The sequence below is a fragment of the Colletotrichum spaethianum genome (genome assembly GCF_022836535.1).
Source record: "Colletotrichum spaethianum MAFF 239500 DNA, contig09, whole genome shotgun sequence".
NCBI lineage: Eukaryota > Fungi > Ascomycota > Sordariomycetes > Glomerellales > Glomerellaceae > Colletotrichum > Colletotrichum spaethianum.
The window spans coordinates 948,511-966,631 of record NW_026054779.1 but is presented as its reverse complement, the minus strand read 5'-3'; the positions used below and the strand labels follow the sequence as shown (position 1 = coordinate 966,631).

Sequence of the window (18,121 nt, the reverse complement as noted above, 5' to 3'; positions counted from 1 at the left end):
TATCCAACGCCCATCGCAATGCCATAGTGTGTGTGTGTATATGTTATGTAGAGAGACAACCGAGCACCGCCTGCCCTAGGTGATTATATAATAAGTTTGTGTGTATGGAAGGGGTGTTTGTAGGTGTGTCGTCACAGGGGACCGAGGCCCTCGCGAGCCTAGTACATGACGCTCTGCCGCCAGCGCTCAATGGACTGCATCTGCCCATTGTGCCCGGGCTGCATCGGCATCTGCATTTGCATCGGTGTCATGCCCTGCTGCATCCCCATGCCGGCGCCCATGGGCTGCATCGGCATCGGCATGCTCATGCCTCCGCCGTAAGGGTTCATGCCGCCCATGCCGCCGGCCGTGTATCCTCCGTAGCCGTTCATCGGCTGCGGTGTCATCTGTGCGACGCCGGCGTGGCCGACGAGCCCGCCGTACGTGGACGGCTGCCGCTGCACCGGTTGCTGGAGGGGCCCGCCGTAGTTGCTGAAGGCCATGCTGGAGCGGTTCCACCCGCCGGGGCCCATGGCGACACCGAGGCCGTTGCTGGCCGCCGGCTTGTGGTTATCGAAGCCCCCGGAGCCGTCGTTGAAGGCGCCGTTCATGTACCCGCCGGTCCGCTGGACGTTCGGCCCAGTGAGGGTCGTTGGCATCTGTGCCCGGACGGCGGCCATCTTGGCCTCTTGTTCTCGGACCCTGCGCTGCTCCTGCTCGAGTCGACGCTGCTCGTCCAAGGCCGGGTTGTAGCTCACGGGGTGCGAGCCGAGGACGTCGGCCAAGCTATGCTTCTTGCGCAGAGGAGGCGCCTCGGGCTCCACGGGGCCGCCGCTCTGCATCATCTCCCGTTCGCGGGCCTCGCGCTCGGCCTGCAGCCGCTTCCTGCGCTGGCCAAGAGTCTCTTCTCCCTCCTCGGGTTGAGCCTCCGTCTCCTTGCCCTTGTCCTCGGGCTGCTTCTCGGGTTCGCCAAACTGGGCGAGGACCTCGGCGGAGAAGCCCCGGCTGACGGGGCGGGCGTTGGGAAGGTTGTTATGTTCGGCTTCTTCCTTGGCCTTGAGGCGGCGCATGCGCTCGGCGAGAGTCTCGCCCTCGACGGCATCGTCATCCGACTCTTCCTGGGGCCGCATACGCTCGGTGGAAGGCATCTGCTGAAGGCGGTAGTGGCTCAATCCAGCATTCAGAGTGAAGTTGCTCCTCTGCTTGGCCAGAGTCCTCGGTGGCTCCTGGCCGTGCAGGCGGGCGCGGCGGGCGCTCAGGGGCTCGTTCTCTTCCAGGTCACGGCGCTCCATGAGACCCAGAGGGCGGTTCCTCTCGGCGATGGTCGGCTGGCTCGCGTAGAGCACGCCAAGCGGGACGTCGTCCTCGTCGGAGCTGCCCTCTTCCTCCTTGGCCCCGTCTTCCCAGGCGAGCGCGATCTTCTTCTTCCCGCGGTGCCTCTTCTGCGCCTCGGCAACCGCGTCGAGCTCAATGAGAGTGGCGTGCATGCCGTCCCGGCCAACGTTACGGTTCGGGTTTTGGGTGCGCATCTTGGCGTGGTACTTGCGCAGCTGCAGCTCGGCGAGCAGAGTGGTGGGGGGTCCGTCCAGCACACCGGCGAACTCGTCCGCCTCCTCCTCCTCTTCCTCCTCTCCGTCAGAGCGCTCGCCTTTGGGCTTGTCGACCCCTTCGCCGTCGACGTGGTCCGATAGGGCCTGATTCTCTTCTCTGCTGCCAGCCATCGAGCTCCGGCGGGATCCGTCGTCAGAATTCTTGCTAAAGGGCGCGAGACCGCCCTTCTTCCTCTGCGAGGCAGCCCTGACGTGCTCCTCGGGCAGCAAGACGGTGGGCGCGGCCGACTTGCGGTTCTTCTTGCGGTCGGGGCCGTACACCTCGTGGCCCAGCTTGCCGGCATACGCATGGTCTGTGAAGGCGCTGACCGGGGCGGTCGCGGATGCGTCGAGGATGCTGTCGAGCGTGGCCATGGCGGAACCTTCCTTGACCTCGATTTTTGGTGTTGTAGAGGGCAGGTCGAAAAAGGCGCTCGCACGCAGTTGGGGTGGCAGCTGCGAAACCCTTGGCATTTTGGACTTGCGGCGTTGCTGGGTTGGCGGGAGGGGCTGTGGCATGTCCTCAGATTGCCCGCCCGCCACCGACGAGCCGCCTTGCTCGGACGGGACATGCGAATCGGCCGAGGGCTCCTTCAACGACGCATCTCCCGGACGCTGGCCCTCGACATCGTCGCCAAACGTGGTCATGCCGTGGCCGGCGAGCGGATCGGGCAGCCACATTTTGGACTCACGCACCGGCGGCGCCTCGGGGTGCTGCGGCAGGTACTCGGCCTTGCCGAACCCGGGGTGGCCCATGGCCTGCAGCACCTTGGAGTGTCTCGCGTTGCGGACCTCGGCCTTGGGCTTCTTGGACAGCTTGGGCGGCAGGTTGAGCATCGCCGGCACACGGGCCGGGTAGTAGAGCATCTCCTGGCCGGTGAGCGGGTCAAAGTAGGACTGCGGCCTGCCCTTGTCTGCCCTGTTCGTCGGCGGCATGCGTGGCGCCGGCGGCTCGTACTGGGGCTCGGGGATGTGCGGCATGGGCATCGTCTGCGGCATGGACGTTGGCATGTCGCGGTATCCGCCGTCGCTGTGCTCGCGGGAGTCGTAGTCACGCTCCAGATCCTCCGGCTGGCAGTGCACGCCGTCAAAGTCGCCAAAGGCGTTGGTGTGGTCGAACGTCGAGGTCGACCTGGGCGTCGGCGGCCTGTCATCCGAGGTCCGCCTCGCATTGTCACCGCCAAAGTCCAAGCCGAGACCCGACGATTGGCGGTCCATGTCGCCGAGCATGTCGTGGTAGCTGGTGCGGTTTTCTTCGTAGTGGGTGTTGGGCCGCCTGATGGTCGCGTCGTCGTCGGCCGTGACGGGGATGGGGCGTGGTCGGCCTCGTCGAGCACGCGACCGGTCAGGGCTACAGGCTCCGACTCGGCAATCTCGGCCAGCGAAGGCTTGCCGGATCGCACGCTCCTCTCGGAGCCCTTGCCGGGGCCGTGACGCGACATGACAGCGTCGACGTCGATCTCGGGACGGCCGGTGGAGTTCTTTGAGCCGGAGCGCAGGCGGCCGGTCAGGGAGTGGTTGGGCGACATGACGTAGCCGCTGGGGGAGTATCCGCCGAGGCGGGCGGCGTTGTTGAGCTCGACGATGGAGGCGACGGGAGGGATGACGCGCAGGGGGCCGGGCTGGGCCGAGGGGTCGTCAATCGGGGACTGGGACTGGGAGGCGGCGACGCTGGCGGCGAGGATGGAGGAGCGGCGGGAGTCGGAGCGCTTCAGTTCCCCATGCAGGTCGCGAATGGCGTCCTCGATGGAGCTGGTCATGGACAGGCGCTCGGCCGACTTCTCGAGGGCGGCGACGTTGCCGACCAAGGCGCCGGAGCGGCAGTTGAAGTCGGGGATGGGGTGCTTGAGGGTGAACTTGGAGTCGGAGGCGGTGCGGACGATTGGTTTGGCGACGGGGCGGACGACGGCTGCGCCTGACGAGGAGAGGTTGTTGTTTTGGTCGTGGTGGTGGTGTTGTTGTTGCTGCTGCTGCTGCAAGCTGTCCTGGATCTGGGAGATGAGGCTGCTGTTGGAGTGCAGCGAAGAGGAGGTGGAGATTTGACGGGTAAATGCAGCTGGGGCGGAGAAGACGGTGGAAGGCGACGAGATCGATGCACCCGGGCTCGTGATGACGGACGCAGAGCTCGTATTCGGGGGGCCGACGGTGGTATTATTGCTATTATTGTCGCGGTGGTGGTGGTTGATATTTTTCGTCCGCAGGGCCAAGGGGGCGATGGGCAGCGCGGGTTGGATTGGAGGAGAGACCCTGGGCCGCCGGGATGGGGACGACGGGAACAGCTGAGATTGGGACGACGCGGTGGATCGAGGGGACGTGCTAGTGGTGGTTGTGGTGGTGGTGGTGGTAGTAGCGGTGCTGGCGCCGGCGGGTGCAGGGGCGCTCGTGTTGTTGGCGGTGGCCGGGGGTGCGCTATCCCTTTCCTTATCGTTATCGCGCCCCTGGCGGGTGGTGACAGTTGTCGTCGCTTCAGCGGCCCTGCTGCACCTGTCCAGATTGTCCGGCACGTCGTCCACCTCCTCGTCCACCTCCTCGTCCACCTCCTCGTCCTCCTCCCCCCTGATCATCTGCAGCGGATCGAGCGACAGCGGCGTCGACCCGGCACGGCGCTGGCGCGGGTTCCTACGCGAGATTGCCAGTGGGCCGCTGTGCTCTGCTGCCGCTGCCGCTGCCGCTGCCGCTAACGCCGCGGCCTCCTCTCCCTCTTCCTTTTCGTTTTCCTCCCTGACGGCATTCCGGCCCATCGCGTCCACACCGTGTCCGACACTGCTGCTGCTGCTGATGCCGTAGCCCTGGCTTGCCTTGGTCGAGTGCGACGCCGCCGGTTCTATTCCCGTCGCCACAGCGCGTGCACCCGAGACATTTCCCTCCTTGTCAGCCACCGCCGCCGCCGCAGCAGCTGCTGCTGGAGATGTCGCTGATGCATGTGGTGGCCGCATGGCTGTCGTCGCTGATGTCGCAGGCGGGAGGGATGCCTCGACGAATCGTGTGCGTGTACTTGTACTTGACGCGGTGTACTCGTTTCCGCCGTCCGGTTGCACAGCATACGACGACCCCTTTCCAGAAGTTGGTATCGTCGCCGCCGGTACTGTCGACTGCGGTTGCTGTTGCTGGTGCTGCTTACTGCTGTAGGGACTCAAGCTGCGCGTCTCTCGCTCGGGAAACAGGTCGCTGTCCATGGACAATGGCGTGAAGCTCGTCTCGGCCAGTGACAAAAAGTTGGCAGGACTGGGTGTCGCGGTGGCCGAGAAGGAGGGCCGCGACCACGAGGAAGCGACGTCTTTTGTGTCGTCTGCGTCGTCGTCGTTGACGTCTTCGTCGTGCATGTCACGGCCCGTTCGCCTTTTTGCCGTCGTCGCCGGTAGCGCCTCCGACCCTGCATCGCTGTAGTCCGATCCTGACCCCGTCGAGGACGTCGAGAACCTGCGGACCGAGGTGTAGGCTGTGGCCGCCATGGTCACTGGGCGGGCCTGCTTGTCGCAGAGCGGCCGAGTTGGAAAGATGGGACGGCAGGCGCAGCACGAGAGGCGGTTTCTCGGTAAGAAAAAAAAAAGAAAAGAAAAACCCCGAGGTTTGGGATTCGGTCGAGTCTGGGACCTCGTGAGTGGTGATGATGGTGGGATGGCGTTTCCGAGTCGCGGTCCCTGCGTGGGCGTGGGCGGGCGGTGCAGGCCTCGAAGATGTCGTTGTTGGTCGTGTTGTTGCGCGATGCGCCGACGGTGGGATGAGTGAGTGTGCCTGTCTCGGATTCTGTTTGCGGTCGCCTGTGCTGCACTGCAAAGGCCTTGCTACTCTTCCCCTGTTGGGTGATGCACGCAGATCGAGAGGTGCGTCTCGCAGAGCCGTGGATGCCCTTCTTTGTTTCTCGTCCTCGTGGCAGCGAAGCAACTGCTTTTCTTCATCTGCGGGCCCGGCGGCAGTGACAGTGACAATGGCAGTGACGTAGCGCGCGAGACGTGGGGAATTTTGCTGGTGTGCGGTGAGGCGATCGTCGTGGCACCCGGCGTCTACGGCACAGCGGTGGTCGAATGCGCCGGTGCGGGTTTCGGAGGAGGGGGGGTATCGACGTAGCGGGTATAATGCAAAGCCGAACAAGAGACGAAGAAGCAAGAAAATCCGAGGCAAGAAACAACGCTGATGCTGCTGATGCTGCTGCTGCTGCTGCTGCTGTGACACCTGCGCCTCCTTGAAAGAAATGGGTGAGTAAGTGCAAGTCGAATGGATCCGAGAACAGAAAGCGAGAAAGAGAGAGAGAGAGCGTGTGACGATGGGGGGGAGGAAGAGGGTGTGTGGAAATTGGGTGTGGATGATACTATACTATGTATCTCCCGTACCTAGAGTGCTATGTGAGTACGGCGGCATGTGTGGATGGGGACGAGATGGGGATGGATGGATGGATGGATGGGTGCGGTGGGATAGCGCAGGTGAAGGTGGGCAGTCCCAAGGTCTGGGCCACGCAAGGAACCTGGGACGGACGGGACGGGATGGGATGGGATAGGATAGATTGGGATACAAGAACCAAGGCCACGAGAATACGGGTATCAAAGCCCGGCGCAGATCGCTGGCCTCTTTTTTTCCCTTTTTTGTCTCTCCCACTCTCGTCTTGCTCTCCTTCTTATGAGACGAACCCCCCCCCCCCCGACCCAAAAGATAAGGTCTTACTTGGTGCGGTTTTGCGCACGCGAGTAGAGTCGCAACAAGACCAGCAAGCCCCGGCCCGGGTTACACGCCCATGTGCAGAGTACACACGAGGTGCAGAGAGGCATTTCCCGGGGTCCAGCACAAGCTATGTCGTTGAGAGTAAGAGACAGCACTTGCATATGATCCTTACCCGACCTCCACTCAAACAAACACGGAACAAGGGAAGGGCTAAAAAAGAATAAAAAAAATTTTAAAAAAAAGGTGACTGGGAAAAGATACGCACTGATGAAAAGGTAAACGGGCACCCGAGCAACAAAGCAACACCCGAAGCCGGCCCCTCGTCTCTCTTTCACTGCCGCTTCGGCTAGACGAGCCCACAGCTCCAAGACCCAAGATCGAGGTCCAGGTCCAGGTCCAGGTCCAATCCGGATCCAGACTTTGGTCTTGCTTGGATGGTTTGGGGGCGGGTGGTCGTCTTGTCAGATACGAGCACCGCTGGCTGGCTGTTTCTGCGCTCTATTTTCTCGACCGTCTCTCTCCCTCTCTCTCCCTCTCTTTACTTTTCTCCCTCCCCAGTTCGTCCTTGTTTCCCCGTCAAATAGTAGCGGCCAGGTATGTAAGCGGCGACTGCGCGGCGGGGCCAGAAGGGATGGAGGCGCCGTCTGGAGCGTATGTACACACACTCCGGTATCCTTCCCGAAGTCGAATGGGAAGAGGCGGCGAGGTGGGGAGAAGAACCGATCAACAATTTTAAAATAGACGACCGGGGGGTGTTCCCCCTTCGGACGGATGAAAAGAGAAAGACGAGTGGAAAGGATACCGCTGTTACTCGACTCTGTACAGCCGGCTCGCTGGGACGCGCAAGAAAGTCAAAACGAAACGAAGCTCGGGCGGGAAAAGAGACGTTGACAGCTGAGCTCCAACAAGGCCGTTCCCTGGAGGGAAACAAATGGGGTTGTATAAGGAAAGCTTTCGCGAACCGGGGGGGGGATTTGAGTGGGAACGACGTCGGATTGCAAAGACTGGGTTTTGCGCTTTCTCATTAAACTACGCCCGTCTTCCGGATGGACAGTCCCTTTTTTTTTTTTTTTTTTTTGCTTCTTTGTTTCTTTCTTGTCTGCGCGGTTTTGCTGCCCGCTGTTGTTATTCCTGTCCCGTCACCGCTGCAGAGCCCCCTCCGTCGTACATAGGTAATTTTTTTTTCGTGTTTTGTTATTAAATTGGGTCTCGCCGACGATGGGGAGAGGTAAAAGAAGCAAGACTCCGCCGAGTCGCAGAAGAAGAAAAGACGTCCTGTCAGGGGCAAGGCCGCAAAGCACACACGACACGCGCGCAGCAAGGATGATTCTTGAACCTCTGATCCCGAAAAGACGAAAAAACCGGGTCCGAGGGACACAAAAAAAGACTAGAGACAGCGAGCCCCGTAAGGCCCGTAAGGATGATGTCGTTGCTGGGTCCCTTGGAGCCGTGGTTGCGACTATTGACGATGGGAGGGGGAGCCCCGTCCAGGGGTGATGGCAGTTTCGATCCGTCTCCGTATTTGCCGTTGCCAGGGCTGCGCTCCGGTCGAGGACGGAGACGAGATGACTTGGCCGAGTCAAGGTAGAGAGTGAATGAATAGTAAAGTTGCGGCAATTTATGTGAGATGAGATGCGAGAGTCAGGCGAAAAAAGGTTATATCCCCCAACGATGACACGCGGTCAAATCGTATTTGTGCGGTTCCGTCGTATGGGTACACTTCATGCCGCGCGTGCGAGAGAGAGGGCGTGAGAAAGAAAATCTCACACAATGTCGAACAGGCCGTGGCTTTCCCTCGCCCGGTATGGTGGCTAGTGACGGGACCAGATGAGTTGAGGTGAGATGAGATGAGGTGAGCCGGGGGTGTCACAACGGCGACTTATCAGACCGGCCGACTCCAAGACGGAGAGGGCAGATGCAGGAGGCAACCCCCCAGCAATCAAACCACCTCATCTCTCCTTATCAAAGAGATCCCGCGTCGACTGACGAGACAATCCCGCGCCGGGCGCTACCCCAGATCGCGCCTATCTTCAAGCCCGTCCCAGCCCAACCATCTCGTCCTCTGCAAAACCCATCAGTCTCTGCCCGCGAAGCCACCGAACCAGTCCCGAGTCCAGTCCGTCGCGCCTCTTTACCCGTCACCACCGCATTGGACGGACCCCCAGGCCTAACCTCCCCCTTCCGCCGACCACCCTACTACATCGTCCTCGTCCAGAACCGGCTTTCCTGCTGCTCTGAACAGAGTCCTGAAAAGACGGGGTGGACAACGCATGCGACCAAACCACACCAGTGAGCGCCGCCGCCTGGGACCCTTTTCTTATTCCCAACCTTGTCTTGTCCTGTCCTGTCTGGTTCGGGCCTCTAGCGTGAGCCCGCGGGAGGCCAAACGACAACAAGGTACGGTACTGGACAAGGCCAAGTCGGCCGGCTCCTCCGCTCCAGCATCCCACCCACCTTGGCCCTACCTCGAGCCTGTACACCAAGTCCCCCAAAAAGTCTCCTAGAGCCCAAAGCAGGAGGCGGCCGAAATCCAACTCCCAGGTCCAACCCGAACCCTTAGACCAAGGTTCCAAGACATGCGGTTCGCGGGGACGGGGTAGCCCAAAAAAGTGTCTCACGCTCCGCAGAATCCGAGCCTCTTACACGCAAGCCATCCAAGCCACCTCGAGGCCACCAGAGAATTGCCCCCATCCCCGAGCTCCGAAACCTCACGCGACACAGCGCGACCCGGTTCTTTCTTTCCCACATCATCCATGATCCGAATCGTCTCCTGGCTGCGTCTCCGAGTTCCTATCACATCCTCCCAGTCCCCGGTACCACGCAGCCCAGGCCAAGAAAGCAGTTCCCGCGTGCCGAGCACCGAGAGGTGACAGAACCGCAGACTGACTGATCCGACAAATGGGGAAAAGTGGACAGCGTCGCCTGCAAACCGCATACCCGCGTCCGTCCGCCCACCGTCTGAGCGGTTGAAGATCGTCATTCTGCATCCCGTTGGACCCAAAACGCAACGGAAAAAAAAGTCTCCTGCGGTCCCTCTCTCTCGCGTCTCGGTCAGTCAGCCTCTGCTCATCCTCCCCCGCCGCCCTTCTTGTGCATACGCTCCGCTGCAGCCCAGCCCAGCCCAGTACAGTAGCCTTCGGGTGCATTCGCGTTAGTGTCGTCGTCAGCCTCAATCAAGTCAAGCTTCCTAGGCGTGGCCTTGTAGCGCTGAGTAATGCCGTCCTTGCGTCGCCGCGGAACATGTCCCGCCATGCTCTCTCACCGCGCTCACCGTGCTCACCGCAAACCCAAGCTCTGTCCGTCCGTCGTAGACGTCTCCATCCCTCCCCGTTTTGTGCTTCCACGGTCCATCATCTCGATGCCTCCCGGCTCAAATCTTGGTTATCAGTCGGGACAGGCATCCGTACTGGACCCATGTATCCGTAAGCAAGCCTTACTGCGACAGTCACAAATACCACCCCCCGGGATCCAACCTCGTCGCATCGCAGCCAACACCACCGGCTGGCCCGAACACCCTCCGCAGTCCCGTCGACGACGCTGGCAATCGCGGGTCCCCAGTCTCAGTGCCACGACAGCCAGCAGCCCGCGGCCCCCAAGCGCGCGCCGCGTGGCTTTGCGCCTCTATCTGCCTTCTCGCCCTCCATCCGCAAAGAGCACAAACAACGACAGAAAGCGAGCAACGCCGCCGCCCCCAAGGAACAGAATTCAAACAACACATACTGCTGCCCCTTTCGCCTCAGGATCCCAACTTGGGCGGGTGAGCCACACTAGACGAGGAGAGCCACACGCGTACCTAGTGACATCCGCATCCACTCAAAGAGGAACCACCTCGCCTCTCGCTACGGCGTCGAAAAAAGGTCTTGGAAGCTTTGTTCGGCGCGCGCGGCACTTCCATCCCACACAATCTCCAACTTTCCAAGTTTTGGACGCTCCAGTTCGTTGTGCACCCCCATCTGCACTTCTAGCCCCCCCCGCCGGCCAAGCTCGGCGCCCAGCAGTCGCAATCCAGACAAACGTCGTGCGCGCCTCCTAAACTCCCTCCCACCCCTGCTGATGATCCCTGACACGGCCCAATGCCTTCGTCCCAAACCATCTCGATGTGTTCGTCGTCGTTGTCGCATGCGTTTGGCGGCAACGGCACGTTCTCCCAGCATTGGCACCGAGCTGTTAGAGGGGGTAAATGCGGGTTGGATGGACCACATTCCCCTCGCAGCCCCCATCTCCGAATCCGTCCCGGTTCTTTCAGCATTGCATCATTGTCGGTTCCCAAAGAGGCTTGCGAGTTGCTCGCGTCCCTCAAATGTGACGACGCGCTGCGCTGCGGCTCCAGACTCCATCATTACCCACCCGTACATGTCTTTGATATCGGACTGAAGCCCCCCAGAAGCCTTATTATCACTCACTTGCGCCAGCCAACCTCTCACACCGCACCACGACAGCTTCTGACCGCCGCGATACCATCGCCAACAAACAAATCCCCCACCCGCCAGTCTGTGCCCTCGGCGCCTCCTTGTTTTCCTTCCCTATCGTTGATGGCTCGAACGTGTATCCCAAACTCTTTTCGTCCTCCCTGCTATCCCCGGTCCGTGTGTGGGGGGGATCTTCTAGAGAAACCAGATCCGGGTCGTATTGGCGCCAGCCATTGACGGACCAGCCAGCCTCTCCTCTGAACTCTACAAACCACCTTTCACACCCGTTGCTGTCGCTGCAACTCTCTAGCTTTGTCTTCCTCAGCATCACAATTTCCCGAATGTAATGTCATAAACTGACTCGTGACGTTTTTGGAAGTGTAAAATGTCCAGCCGATCCGAGGCTCTGACAGTTCTCCTTTTCCCCCGGATTTTTGAGCCTGCCTGCCACTGCATACAAATATCCAACGGTCGCACATCTCAATGCCGCGTGCGTCTGCTACTTGCTCGCCTCGAACCACCGCATTTCGGCGTGGGATGAGAAACAAAAGAGACGCAATGCCAGCGCCTCAAGGCCATGGCACCCAAACGCCCGTGCAAACGAAAGAGGAGGTTGAGTAGCCGACCTGACAAAGCCACCATTAAGATAGGCGACGGTCGGCCACGCTTGGTGGACGCCACATCCAGCAAAGGCTTGGACGATGCTGAACGTGGGCTTGGCCTGAGCTTACTTGCAGGGCTGGTTCCAGCTTGTCGCGAACCTGGACCCCGGGCCTGTGATAATGCCAGGGGCCGGCCAATATCACACATCCTGTGTCGTGTCTTGAGTCTTGTCGAAATGGACTCGCTGGCCCGGATGCTTTACGGCCGATTACGTCTATCAAGCCAGAGGATCGACTGTCCAACTATTGATCTTTCGTCGCGGTGAAGAATTGATAATTTCTGCAGGTCCCATCTCCGTCACATTTGACAATCTCGCGCGAACCGTGGGAACTTCCGCCGTGCAGGCAATCCCTATCTGGAACCATGCTTCGGGTGGAACAGGCTCTGAGACCTAACGCGCCGCTGACTCCCAGACGCATATCTATCGCGCCTAGGTATGTTTGATAAGTCGTGAGCTTATCTCATGCACGTGTCGGCCAAATCTCAGTATCCGCCGAGGGCTGCAGGCGTAATCTTAACGTCGCTGCATATGTTGTCTTGCACGAAACGAACATGACACCTAGGACTCGACAGGCAGAAGTAATTGAGATGGCATGGTCGTCTCAGAAGCCTTATCGAACGGATGCCGTTTATGTTGTCGCCCGAGATGATCCTCTCTTCCCAGTTTGTTATCGCCAAACGCTGGCTTGGATTCCAATCCTCTGAGCCATCCGTGCTCGGATTACTTGTCGATTTTAGACGTTGCAGTTACATTTGCAGTTGCCGTCACAGCTAGCCATATTCCCCAGCCCGATGAGACCTGGGAGTGATACCCTGATCTTTCCCCCACTTCGTGTGATGACGCGGAATGGCTGTCTAAAGCGAAGTTGTTTTTGTTGGGACTGGTTAGTTAGCCAATCATACCATTGATAGTTGCAATGCATGTCAGAAACTTGCGCCGCTGGACAGGCTGCTGACGATACTGTGCGTCGTTGAGGGCATTTAGCGGGAGCGAGCTCTTCACCGTAGCTCGCCCTGGCTGAAGTTGCTGTTGGAACAAGGCGGCATGTATCAACGTGTTGAGATACTTCAGTCCAACCCTGTGTTTCCCATTTCTAGCCGACGATCCATCGCTATACTCGTCACAAGATCAAGCGGATATTATTCCGGTTATACAACCTTGAATACGAGCTTATGGTCGTATCGTCTGCAGTGATAACATTCTTTCTTTGTGCTCTGTAATACCAGAAGCAATTTTAATCAAGGGTTTGTAGCATAGCATGCACCCCAGAGCTCTCTCGCGTTTGAAGGTGTCGCGGGGTTTATGCTGTGCCTTCATCGGCGTCGTTACAGGGTCAAGCAGGCGAGGCAAGTCCCAGGCAGTCTTGTAACGATTCGTCCCTTTGGTACCCAGCAATGTCAAATGTCGTTCAGCCCGGGGTTTCAAAGAGGTCAGTCTCATCAAGTTTGGCCAATGTTTGAACCGTGAATGGACCACGGCTCATCTGGCAACGGGTTGTAGATGTAGGGGGCCTGCTGATTATACAATTGCGTTTTCGTCATACGTACTGGAGCTGTCCTCATGCCAACTTTGTAGTGAATCTGGTCTCTGTAATACTCCAACTGTTGCGTCGAGAACAGGTTAAAAGGTCAGATCTGCCTGGGGGTTGAAGTCAATAGAAATCTGCTGGGGCTGGGTAAAGAGATCGCAAGGCTCAGTCAGCGTGTAAGCCACTACATATTTTACGATAATAGAGGTGAGATGAACATGATGAGATGAACATGGCGAGATGAACATGGCGAGATTCCCCTCAATTCTCCTTATATTGAGTGACCTATTATAGCAGTATTGTTCTTGGAACTGGCTAACGGGCACGGTACGCCAGAGGCCGTCAGAGAATCTACCTGCCCTGCCGTCGAAGAGAAGAGGTGACGTGACAACAGGCTGGCAGGTCAATAGTTTACCGAGAGATGTCGCGACCATTCAAAGCTTATCGACACAGATCTTGGTTATGTTGTGCAACAGCTCGCAACGTAGTCATGAGCAAGACGATACTCTGGGCTTGGGTCTGCCACCTGGTCAAGTGTACCCCGAAGAATCGCTGAGTTACGAACGCAAAGCGCACATCTCGGCTTGACTTCCGTAGCGACGATCTTAAGTTGACGTCTCTGTGACGCAGTTGCTTGCCATGAATGCAGCGGCCTCGATGCTGAGCGGGTTGTTGCCAGAAGATCGTCAAAGGGTCTTAGGGGCAAGCCATACCCCGAAAGAGATCGGCAGCACAGTGTCCGCGCCTCGCATTCCCGTCTTTGGTTTCCGGAGGCGATCTTCGAAAAGCTCACTGCACAGTGTCTACCAGTAGCCGGATCCGGTAGCCTCGATCCCCGCATCAACCGAGAAATCGCATCAAACGGCAGAGGTGAGTCCCGTCAGAGGCGCGAGTCAAGCCCGCCCATGGCCGGCGATTAACGGACAAGAGTGGAACCGACAACGCGGGGACGGTGTTTGCCCCACCAGTCGGCCACGGGTGTGTCCGGTACCGCATCCGATTGCGCTGTCGCGGGGCGAGATGCGGTTTCCGAGGCGAAAAGGAATAGTCAACCCCGGACGGAGCGGCCAAACCCCATCCAAAAGCCCCATGGCCGCGACTCAACTCAGAACGGACTTTAAAGCGGTTGGCAGCACCACTCTCCCGGATGAACAACAACTTTGACTGGTCTCAACAAAAAGCCCGCTGAGCGGTGTGTGTCAGATGCATCTGGGATCCTTTAGCGGCCGCAGGGAATGGCGATTCGACCAATGAGGATCAGCTGGAGTGCCTGATTGTCACGAAAACTACTGGCTTTGCATGTGGCTTGCAGAGGAGGGTAGTATCATTGTGAGCGCGCGTGGCAGGAAGAAGCAGAAATTGGGCACGTGTGCCTCTGCACTGTCCTGGGTCCTCGGACGTGAAGCTGGATGAGCGGATCACGAAGTTCAAAATGGCGGGGAGCGATGAGATTGTCGACGAGAAAGTTTTCTCGGTCGACCCCGCCGGGATTATTTTTTGACTCAGGTGAAGCTGGACTGGACTGGAGGTTACGCTGCTCCCCGGTGCATGGCTCCATGCATCGCAACGGAGCCATGGCAAGCGTAGCTGGCAATGTGTAATGCGTTGGTGGGCTCAGTTCTCAACCAAGGAGCGCGCCGAATCGTGGCGACAGCAAAATGCCGGTATCGGTCAACCCCAACTGCGATCGTCATCGAAAAGTACCACTTGAGTAAGAGTTAGGGTGGTAACACAGAAAAGTCTCAGGTTCATGAAACCGGCAAGATAGGTAACGAGCAGAGGTGTTGGTTTGCGGGCAGGCTCAACGTAGGGTCCCGTGGGGAGACTTTCGGTTCGAATAGTAGCGGTGTGGGGGTTCAACTGGCAATCGGGGTCGAGTACCATCGGTGAGCTTGTTCAGGGATCTTGTTTGGTAGACTCTTGGTGATTCAGATGAGGCGCATGTCGTATGCCGGCCGAGATAGGGAGCTGCAAGAAGTGACCCCCGTAGGCCGTGCGAGAAAACGCACCAGGGGTGACGGTCAAGGAACGCGATGTGACGATGAGCGATGCTGCTGTTGCCCGGCACCCCTGTAAACGTCTTGATATCCTGCTTGCACAGCTTCGCGGTTGGAATATGGATTTGTGGAATGCTTTTAGTATTGGATTGATGCGCTGGCAAGCTTGGACAATACGGATCTTTAGACAATGGGCAGTTTGGTTGCGTGGTTCAACAGGCTCGCTTGACCGACTGATCCCAGAGCGGCAGTCATCCGATGTTTCCCAGTCCCCAAAACAGCGTGGCGTCAGTTGAGGTGTCGGGTAGTATCAGATGGCGCGGCGCATGAATGAACGAAGCTCAACGGGAGGCTTCCCCGAGAGAACCGGTCCCGGGCGCGGTCCGTTGGCCTGGCATGCCCAGGACCATTGTGTGCGCAGGGCCTTGGAATTGTTCTTTGAGCAGGGCTCGTAAATAAATATCGGGGCTTGGATCGTAAATAGAACCTCAGCCACGCCAACGCCTCGTTTGCTCATATCAGCAATACGGTGTCCCGGGGTTGCGAAATTACCACCGGCCATTAAAGAAACGTCGTTTCTTGGAGAAGCAGCAATCCCAAAGGGGCACCGACGAGGTGGATAATGCGTAATGTGCCCGGTTTGTTTAGGCCTCCATTTTTGGAAATGGAAATGGCGGGAGCCCGGGGGTGACGGCGCGATGCTTGGTAGCCAGCCCTGGTACAGTAGCCCCGCTGCTGTGATTGTTACTTGATGAGCCGTTTGCGCGAGAGTTTGAGAGTCGCAGATGCAAAGAGAAGCCAAGGTGAACGCTAGACGCTAGACATTTGCTCACTGGCTCTTGTCATCGTCGCTTGTCGAGGGCTGGGAGGGCAAACTTCAGGAAAGTTCGGGTGGCAGAAGGTTTAAGGGGGCTGTGAAGTGGCCTAGTTTGATAGGCATGGCCGCATTGGGTACGGATCTGGGGGTGAACAGACGCCATTTCCGTCAAGCCTGACAGGCTGTTGCCTCTAGGGGCCCCCTCTTCTCTCCATATCACTGCGTTGGCGCTGCTGATGGTCGAGGTCGAGGCCATGGGACAGAGGCAGATTGGCAGAGAGTCGGAAGCTGTTCGCGCTAATGACCAACGTCTTGCGTCGGTGGTTCCTGTCGGGGCCGGCCAAGCATTCCCCGTCCATCTGGTCTGGTCTGGTGCCGGTCTCGTCTGGTGTGCTCTGTGGCATCCGCCCACAGTGCACGCAGTAGCGCTCATTTAGGACTCCCACTCGCACTCCATTTTCAGGTCCAGGCCATAAAACGGGCGAGGCTGGCCCAAGTACCAGACAAGGTTGGCATGCAGGATGGATCCTAGACATGGCTGTGGCTCGCGGGTCGGGCTCTCGTACCCTGGAGCGGGACATCTCGCTCCAAGCTGACTGCGGCGATGATGGCAAGGGGCAGATTGTGGCATCAAAAACGCCAGAACCGACCGTTGTGCGGAAACATTGGCATTCGGGGCTCTTCCATGCCGTGCCCCGGCCAGATCGTCCCCTAGGTCAGATCATGTGCCCAAGCTGCCCAAGGTCTCCGCCGGCGGTCCAGTGCAGACTGAGGGTACGAGAAAAGGCGGGTACGTTTAGCAAAGGGGAGACACGGAAGAAATGGGTGTCTGGAGGTGATGTCTGGAGAAATGAGGACGAGACGAGACGAGAACGACCCCTGCGACCATGTTCTTTGAGCCGCGCAGACGGTCAGGGTACCTGAAGCAAACAGTGGTTGAAGTGGAATCGCTGATTTGGGTCGACAAGAGAGGCGGGGGAAGCGGCGGCGGCATGTAACCGCAATGTGTGGCCTTGTCCAACTGCGACTGTGTGTCTCTCTCTCTGTCCGTATGTGTCTCGGTCGCCAGGCGGCCCTTTTCTTTCTCCAGACTCGAGTCGCAGAGGGCGGAGAAACAGAGCGGAGGGCGTGGAGGCAACGGGTTTGTGCGACATCGGGGAACGGCCCTGACGAATTCGAGTCTGGATCCTGGCGGCAGGTGTTTCGTTCTTCGGGGTGTTTTTGATGCGGTTTTGCTCGAGTAATTTCGGTCTCGAGTGTGACAAGATTAGGTTCGATACGTACCTCGAGCCTCAACGTCTCGGGAGGAGGCAGAAAGAGAGAGGGAGGAAGAGAGACGAGACACAAGTGAGCTGGCGAGGCAAGGAGCGAACGGCATCGTTCGTTCCACAGCGTCAATGGCGGTCGTAGCTGCCCCGCGAGCAGCAGCAGCAGCAGCACCGTGGCACAGTGCCATATTGCGTTGGTACTGCGCAGGTACGTACCTGTCATCCCGCTCTGTACTGTCACCAGTCCAGCCCGAACCCCACTACACCCTCGCTGCTTCCTTCCATTGCCTGTTCCCACTGCTGTCCTGTGTGCGTGCGTGCGTGTGCCTGTCTGCGCATGGCCCTGCTCATTGAGTGTCTGCTGGCCCTGCTTTGATGAAATAATTTAGCAGAGGGCACATTTACGATGTATTGGTTGGGCAAGGCAAGGTACCGGCACCGAGTGCCATCACGGCTTGGTACTGGCAATCCGCAGCCTCCCCCCCCCCCCCCCCCCCTTTGGCGGCGTGAGTGCCACATCGAGCAGTGGAACGCCTTCCCGAACGTCCACTCGTGCCCGGTACGTACCGCCGCTACTTCCCTCTCACTGTGTTATTATTACTCCCACCTGCTCGTGCTCCTTCCTTGCCGCTGCTGCTCCCGACTTTCGCTGCGTGCCTTGTGTTGCTCTTGCTGCTGCTTCCAGACTTGTGACCGGTCACCGCCGCCCCTTAACATTTCTCTCCGTCTTTCCCTACGGCCACTTTGTCTGCTTCCGCTGCTGCACCGACAGGCTCGAGGTACCTCGTCACTCGCTCGCAGACAAGAACGTACCTCGCCTCTCTGACTTCTCGACAAAACTCACGATCCCTCTGCACCCCTCGGTTCCCCTTCTCTCTTCTCTCCCTCTCCCCTCTCTCCCTCTCTCTCTCAACACCTCGGCGTTGCACGGTCAGCATCAGCACCAGCGACACCGACCATAGCAACTTCACCCAACCACAGACCAACCTCTCCCACCACGTCAATCCTCCTCAACCAACACCGAGATCCGCGTCACCCTTCGTCTGATCACCCCCCCTCCTCGCACTAAAAAGGGTTCTCCAACGCAAACCACTTTCACCCAATCCTCCCGTCTGGCCTGTTCCCCTTTGCCCTACCATTCCGATCTCGTTCGGATCGCTATCTCGACGTCCCTCGATTTGCCAACCCCCTCAGTGCATTCGCCGTCCTCCGCC

At 58.8% G+C, this 18,121-nt stretch overlaps 2 protein-coding genes across 2 annotated transcripts; both read right to left on the bottom strand.

Annotated features, from left to right (window-relative positions):
• Window positions 1–158: 158 nt before the first annotated feature.
• ColSpa_04466 (uncharacterized protein) lies at window positions 159–5,020 on the bottom strand (the record flags this gene model as incomplete). Its single annotated transcript, XM_049270678.1, has 2 exons — window positions 159–2,844; window positions 2,874–5,020. 2 exons carry the CDS (start codon window positions 5,018–5,020, stop codon window positions 159–161), a joined length of 4,833 nt encoding a protein of 1,610 aa, XP_049126635.1.
• A 4,270-nt stretch (window positions 5,021–9,290) lies between these two features.
• Window positions 9,291–9,476, bottom strand: ColSpa_04465 (uncharacterized protein; the record flags this gene model as incomplete). Its single annotated transcript, XM_049270677.1, has 1 exon — window positions 9,291–9,476. The coding sequence occupies one exon, from the start codon at window positions 9,474–9,476 to the stop codon at window positions 9,291–9,293; it is 186 nt and encodes a 61-aa protein (XP_049126634.1).
• Window positions 9,477–18,121: the final 8,645 nt, after the last annotated feature.